The sequence below is a fragment of the Camellia sinensis genome, chromosome 1 (assembly GCF_055761805.1).
Source record: "Camellia sinensis isolate YWXY chromosome 1, ASM5576180v1, whole genome shotgun sequence".
NCBI classification, from domain to species: domain Eukaryota; kingdom Viridiplantae; phylum Streptophyta; class Magnoliopsida; order Ericales; family Theaceae; genus Camellia; species Camellia sinensis.
The window spans coordinates 64,749,674-64,757,716 of record NC_138961.1 but is presented as its reverse complement, the minus strand read 5'-3'; the positions used below and the strand labels follow the sequence as shown (position 1 = coordinate 64,757,716).

The 8,043-nt window shown below is 29.7% G+C and overlaps 1 protein-coding gene across 2 annotated transcripts; it reads left to right on the top strand.

Annotated features, from left to right (window-relative positions):
• The first annotated feature begins 1,948 nt into the window (after positions 1–1,948).
• On the top strand, positions 1,949–7,796 carry LOC114310002 (putative transcription factor At5g61620). Of its 2 annotated transcripts, none has more exons than XM_028255882.2 (5): positions 1,949–2,361; positions 3,351–3,622; positions 3,707–3,766; positions 3,855–3,962; positions 7,388–7,796. In XM_028255882.2, exons 1-5 carry the CDS (start codon positions 2,097–2,099, stop codon positions 7,661–7,663), a joined length of 981 nt encoding a protein of 326 aa, XP_028111683.2. In that variant the 5' UTR covers positions 1,949–2,096; the 3' UTR covers positions 7,664–7,796. The 2 variants fall into 2 exon arrangements, with proteins under 2 accessions (XP_028111683.2, XP_028111684.2); XM_028255883.2 differs by having other exon boundaries at positions 1,971–2,361; positions 3,707–3,760.
• Positions 7,797–8,043: the final 247 nt, after the last annotated feature.

Here is an 8,043-nt window from a genome sequence, read left to right as displayed (position 1 = left end):
ATTATGCAAATACTTGATAATATCATCCAATCTGCCCAAATCGCGATTTGCCAATCCGTAATTTGATTTATACTTTTACTTACAAACCGTCTAAATCGCATCGCGCACACTCCTTGTTGCAAATTAACCTATTTTATCTTTTTGTGCTAATTTAGCCATTTTAACCCTTCCCAAACAAAGCCTTAATGCGTGGTGCTACATATATCACTCCTATTTTGACCTCTAATGAGGTGGAATGAAGAGAGATAGAGAGAAGAAGGATGATGAGTGAGCAGTGGGGTATATTTCATATCGTTATTAGGGGTGGATTAGGGGTACTCAATTAGGAAAAATTATTAGGTACTCTTAGAATACCACATGTTCATACTCCTTCACCAATTTTCATTTACTATGCCTCTCATGTTTTTTAATTACTCAACACAAAATCATAATATCTCACTATCAATCATAATATCATGGAGTATCATGCGGCCATGTTACAGAATATCCAATAATCACCACCTCAATTAGAGTTCCTAAGCATTTTTTTAACTTAATTATGCATTGACATTTACGTGCTTCAAAATTTTTATTTATTTCAAATTATTATTGATAGCATTGAGAAGAATAGAGAAATTTGGAAAAGAACTTAGCCATGAAAACTACCCATCTATTGATCATTAGCCCTTATTGGCATTAGCTAAAGTTATTTTTTCAGTTAAACCAGTCCAAAAAAAATAAAATAAAGAGAGTAAAAACTAGTTGTTTTTATCTTAAAAGAACAACTATAACAAATATTTCGTATTAATAAAAAGCTATTTTTTGATTAGATAAGTCAAAAAATCAAAAAATATTTCTCTAAAAAATCAACTTTCTCATTAATATATATATATTTTTTGGTTTTCAGTAATTACCAAATATATCAATTAGTTTAATTAAAAAAAAGCAATTAAACAACTAAAAATGAATTATCAAACTCCACTAATATCCAAAATTGATATCCACAAATCAAAACCAAAACCAAAAATTTGGCAAGAAAAACAATAATAAATGGTTTTAGATTTAAGAAATAAACTTTTTATTTTTATTTTTTTAAACACCACGGTATTTTTAAAAACAAAATAATCTTGAATTATTGGATAGTGAATCTAATCACCTTCTTTGGTTCCAATTTCCTAAATTTAATTTTATAAAAAAATAAATTTTTTATTTTTCATATTTTTTTTCATTTTTAGTATTTTTTAATATTTTAATTAATTTTTTATTTTTTAGATACACTTAAAAAAATACAATTAAAAATTATAATATTTATGAAACAATCTTTAAAAAAGTTTACTAAATACCAAAAATTAAAAAAAAAATCAATATATTTTTGTATTCTTGTGTATATATTAATTATTTAAAATATTTTTTTACAAATATTTTACTTTTTAAGGCCTCGTTTGGGAATATGTTTTTTAGTATTTTTTAACTTTTTGGTTAAAATATGATAAAAAAACTAGTATGTTTGAGGTGACTTTTTAATTTTTAACAAAAAGATGTGCAAAAATAAAAAGAAAAGAAAATCTTTGACTTTTTGATACAAGTTGTTGATTTTTTGATTTTTTTAGTGACTTTTTGACTAAAAAAGTAACTTACCAAGCAAGTAAGTACAATAAGTTAAGTGCATTTAAAAGGTAAAAAAAAAATTGTTTACAATATTAAAAAAATTACCAAAAATAAAAATATATAAAAAATAAAAAATTTAATTTTAAAAAAAATTAAATTCCAAAAATTTAGAAGCAAAGAAGGTATGCTATATAATAGTAAAATCTTGAGAGGATCAAACGGGTTAGATTTAATGGGGCCCACTTAAGAAACAAAGCTTGAGGAGCAAGGACCTGTTTGGATAGTTTCCAAAAATAAGTGAATCCCCAAGTTAAAAAACCGCGTAATTATAAACTTTAGGGTAATAATGCCAATAACAGATACGCAAATCTTTCTCTATATTTACAATGGCTAAACAGAGAGAGAGAGAGAGAGAGAGGGAGAGAGAGAGTCCTATATATACAAGAAATCTCATACAGAGAAAATAGATAGAGAGAGAGAGAGAGAGAGAGAGAGAAAAGGAGGAGATAATGGTGAAGGAATCTGTTAGGAAGTGTTCGCACTGTGGACACAACGGGCATAATTCGAGGACTTGCAATGGGAATGGAAAAGGGTGTTTGAAGCTTTTTGGGGTAACTATTTTGACGCAGAAAGAAGATGAATCGATCAGGAAGAGCAAGAGCACTGGCAATTTGATTGCATGCAATGGCGAACATAGCGTTCTCGATGTTGGGTATCTCTCTGATGGCCTCATTCATTCCAAAAGAGCCAACGATGCTCATGAAAGGAAGAAGGGTAAATCATCAATTCTCTCTCTGTTCTTTGATTCTATGTTTTTTTTGATGATTTTGTGATCTGGGTTTGTTTAATTTTGTATCTGGATTACAGCTATTCATCGATCTTGCCCTCTGTTTTTGTTACATCATTGTTTTCAATTTTGTGTTGCTCCAGATTGGTTCTGCTTTTGATTGTTTTTTTTTTTTTTTGATTTGATGTTTCAAATTTTCGACAATGGGAGTTATGGTTTCTTCTAAAACATTTATTCCTTTTATTTCAGTTTGAAATTTGAAATACAATTCTATACCTTTTTTTTCCTTCTCTATATTACATTAGGCTAGAGCGTTAATATATATATATATATATATATATGTATGTATATATGACACAATTTTAGCTGAAAGTTTATGATTATAAGATTAATGTTATGATCAATGCTGATCAAATGGGTTGAAGAAGTGTTTTTGTTATCGAATACCGGGCATTGATATGTTTTTCATATTGTATTGCTGCCCAACTATCATGTTCAAGGCTTTTGTGCTTGATTGTTTCAACTTAGATATAGACTAATTGCTTGTTTTTGGATGTCCCATTAGAATTTGGTTCATACTGTAATTCCATTCTTCAAGACCTCAATTTCATCAAATTGAAAGATAATATAGGTTCTTAGATATATATATATATATATATATATATTTTGATGAGGAGCCTCCCCAAGGCAGGGCTATATTGGGTCCAACCTTGCAGAGTAAACCTGGGATACTTGCAATAACAACAGAACCACAGGTGTCGGTTAAGCCCGAAAGATACTAGCAAGAGTCAAATCTAGATGGTCAGCTTTACATTTAATCCCATGGTCCAACCCCTTTGTCGCTAAGGTACCCCTGCAGATTCCTAGAGATAAATTTTGATTGTTGCAGGCAATGCTCTTAATTAGAGCAAATTTTTAATTATTATTTTTGGGTTATTTAGCACAATTAAATTATGTTTTTGCCTTTTTTTTTAAGGGGTGCCATGGACTGAGGATGAACACCGTGCGTTCCTAGCTGGTTTGGAGAAGCTCGGAAAAGGTGATTGGAGGGGAGTTTCGAGGATTTACGTGCCATCTAGGACCCCGACTCAGGTGGCTAGCCACGCTCAGAAGTATTTTATCAGGATGTCCACAGCAGACAAGAAGAAACGCCGATCAAGCCTCTTCGACATGTCTTTCAATGAACCACAAATTTACCACTCTCCTTCTCAAGAACCCCTTGACAAAACTGCTGAAATCTCACCACAGGTTAGCTGTTAAAAAAAAGGACTCTTTTTCCTTTCTTGAGTATGAAATTACAAGTTTTTGTAATAAATTCTTGGACTCATGCAGGCTGATAAATTACCAGCTACTAATTTGAACAACAATGGTGACACACAAGGACAGGTTTCTGTGAGTACTAATTTAATGCATTTAAATTTTAGTTGTATGAAAGCAAATGAATATTAATGACTATTACCGGGTAATTGTAATATTACAGGCAAGTACATCAGCATTGGTTGCAAGCCCATTGGAAGCGCCCCCGGTTTTACCCCTCGCGGCAAGTTACGGTGTTCCTGATTTCCGCCAAATGCCATACATGCCGATGGTAAGAGAATCCATATCCTAACAGATTTTGCCCAAGTATTACTTTGTTTTGTTCTGAAATCCTAGTTATGCAGGAGTATCAATTTTGTGGTGCAATACATACACATATATATTATATCATATAAAATATTTAGATTGTTGGCGCAGATGAAAAGAATATTTATCAATATTTTGCTTTGGTGTGGATTTGCAATGTATTTGTGGATTTTTCTGCATGTTATGAGACAATTATAGCTTGGATTTTTAAAATAAGTTGATATTATGAGATAAATAGAAGGGAAAAAAAAAGAAGAGAAAGAGATGTTGTATTTTCATTTCGAATATGAATTTTGAAAATTGTCTTCTATTCTTGAAAAATAAAAATAAAAATTAAAGCAATATCTAAGTTGCATTTGTAGAATTATTTTAGAAGAAAGCAGTGCCTTTCATTTGCGTACTTTAAAATTTTGTCATGTGACATACTCAAAATTTCTCATTTGCCATTATTTATTTATTTATTTTATATGAAAACTCTCCATCAATATTTCTATGTATTTTAGAATTTTGTAGTGTATTTTTGGATCTTTTTGCACGTGTTGTAGGATAATTGTAGTTTGAATTTTTCATTAAAATATCATTTCAAATATTGTCATGCTAGAGAACAAAGAACAAATTAAAACAATGCCTAAAATGCATTTGTAGGACTATTAAAAAACAATTTTAAGCTATTTTTAGACTTCTACCCAAAAAAAGAAGGAAAAAAAAGAAGATCCAATTAAAGAAATGATAATAAAAAAATTGAAAATGAAAATATTACTTATCTGTTTCAATTATAGGAGTTCGTAATAAATTGTGCTCTTTTTGTTGCAATTTTAATAAATATTTTTTGTACAATATTAAGTTATTTTTTGTGGTTTTTGATTTTCTACTTCAATGCATACATTTGAATTGTAATAACAAATTAATTTTATAAAACTTTTAATTCATTGTTAAATTTTTTGAGAGCATTTATTTTTGGATTTGTGTTGCTTCGAGTTTTTAGATATATGCATCAAGAAAGAGAGTTTTTTTTGCATTATTATTGTACAATACATATTTACATAAAATTAAATTTCAAATACATTCCGTGCATGGCATGATTATAAAACTAGTAATATGTAAGTAGAGTTTTTTTCTTGAAAAGTTCTAAAAGGCTACCACATGTCCTTAGAGCATCTCCAACGGTTGAACAAAATTTTCACCAAATTTGAGTAAAAAAAAGGCATTTGGCTCAATCTGATATCAATCACTCCAACGGTATACTGTAACTTTTATCAAAACGTACCGGACGTCCGAGGGGACGATCGACCGGTCGACCGGAAAGAACAAAATCTGTACAATTCTGTAATTGAATTTTCAAGCTTGAGGGTCATCCGGCGGTCGACTGGGTGGTCGACCTCCCAGTGTAAAATTTGTACAAAATTTTGTGCAAAATTGGTCATCCGGTAGTGAAAGTACAACGGTAATAAATAGTGTTTTGGTAAAAGACCCAGCGCATTCTCAGTTTGGTGAAATTTTTGTTTAATTCTCAATGTGATATCATTTTGGTAAAACCATTGGAGAGAGAAAAAGTGACTTTTTCATCAAATTTCAAATCTAATGCACAATTTGATGCACCGTTGGAGATGGGCTTACAAGAATTAAAGAAGCATTTGTATCTTTAGGTCTTTTACTCTTCCTTTTGCATTTTTTTCTCTCTCATCTCTCTCTCTCTCTCTCTCTCCCTTCTTATTTTATCTATAAATGTATTATTTTGAATTTTTGATTTTTAATTGCTTTTACAAAAGTACGATAAAGAAAATATAAATGTCATTATGAAAAAAAGGGAAAAAAATGACAAAAGAAAAAAAAAAGAAAAAAGAAAAAGAAGGCAAAATTACTTACAGTTTACTTACTAGAGTATATAAATAAGCCTAGCTAGGAAATGATAATGTAAGTGGACATGAAAAATTAAATACAAAAGCATTCTTTTCCATGATATTCCTTTCGGTAAGAAAAAAAGGTTGGTGGTAGACATAGTAACATTTAGACTCCTTTTGTTTGTTATAAAGTATTTTCATTAATATCTATATGTATGCATGGCATTTTTTTTCATTTGACTGCGTAAAAGTTTGTAAAACAATTTCGAACAATTCATTTTACATTGGATTACATAAAATTACTAAAGAAATCATACATATCATATATAAATAAAATTATGCATTATATTAGCAAGTTCGAAGAAGTTGCCACATATTTATTTTAAGCAAGTTAATATTTTGTCAAATGTGCTCTTTATTTTACCATTTCTTTCTCCACATTTCCTCTAGAAAACTTTATTTTTCTTCCAACTCTCCCTCTTTTTATTTTTTCATTTTTATTGCTTTGCATTTATGTTTGTGAAGAATTTATGTGTTCATCAAAGCCTCTCATGTTCATCCCCTTCATCTTCTTCTTTGCTTATTATATCTTCTCCAAAAAAACAAAGAAAAAAAATGCAAAAAAGAGTTTATTGGGTGCCAAAAAAATAAAAAAAAATCATCTGTAAGTTCTTCTCATTTGTTCCAATTTCAAATAACTATTATATATTGATTTGGGAATTCATGAAATATATGTATTGGATTTTTTTTTTTTTTTTTTACATTTTTTTGGTATAGTAGTTAGGAAATTAAATTTGGCTAATTGTCATTTGGAAATAGGCTATTTTAGTAACTTTTTGACTTTTTGGCTAAAATATGAGATTAAAAAAATTAGTGTCTAATATGTTTGGAATGAATTTTTGATTTTTTATGCAAAAAGTAGAGAGAAAAGAGAATCTTTGACTTTTTGGTACAGGTTATAAGTTTTTTTGTTTTTTTAGTAACTTTTCGACTTTTAAGTTAAAACAAGCACATGCTAAACGAGGCCTGAATATGTATTTATTACATCTATCTAAAACTTTTTTTTTCACTCGAACTAATAATTCTTAAGTCTCCTACCAATCAATCATGACGGTGATGAGTTATAAATTTGCAATATTCAAATCAAAATGTGTGTTGTGTATGATAAAGTTGATAAGAAAAATCAAAGATCCTTGATATAAAAAATAATTATAGATAATAGAGATGTATAATAAATTTACTGTCATAAATAAAGACTTATGATTGATGAAATCCAATTTTGCCTTCTTTGACATTAGGCATTCGTTGTTTAGTATGTAGATTTATATTTTGTTTAAGCATATGAAATGAAAGATGGCTACTATATGATTCACATATATGAAAATTAGTTTTCAAGTATTATTTTAATTAGCTAATAGAAAAATTATTTTGAATGATGATTAGTTGTAAGAAAATCCTCTAATTAGAGGCACTCTACCTGGAACTCTAACTATTGATTCAATTGCTTAGCCCTAACTAGTTTTTCACTGAATTTCTCATATTTATGCAGGTGGGAGTCTCCGGCAATGTGCAGAACTTTCCGGGAGGCACGCTTTACCCGACCATGTCATTGGTTCCAATGGTGAATTTTCCCAACCACCATGGCTATTTCTATGTTCCTAAAAGCTATGGAAACTTTGCAACTTGTGGACCTTACATGGCTCAACCATCAAGTGGTCTTTTGGCACAGCCACTCACACATGGGTTTTTATCTCAAGCAGGCTCTGCTGAAACTTCTTCAATTGTTAATAAAGATGGCTTGGATATGCATGTTGGAGTGAATTGAATCTCTTAATCAATCTGTTTAGTTTAGCTGTTTTGTTGAGATGATTGCCCTCTTGTTTGAAGGGGTAGAAGAAAAATGGAACAATGATTGAGAATTTGTTTTTATCGTGAATAAAATTATTGGCCATTCTTTCTCTTGTCTTATTGTCTTTTTCCTAGTTGTTTGCTGGTTGACTCTTGTTTTCTGATATATTGTTTTACATCTGTTTGCCTACTTTGGATAATCAACAACGAATGAGAATAACTACTTGGTACTTAAATTAATATATTGGCTTGAAATAAGTCTGTAAATAAATTAGTACTTAAAAGAAGTTAATATTTTAGCATTTTTTTTACTCTCTAGCTTTTCTAATAACTAGTGCATGTGCACGTGCTTTGCAC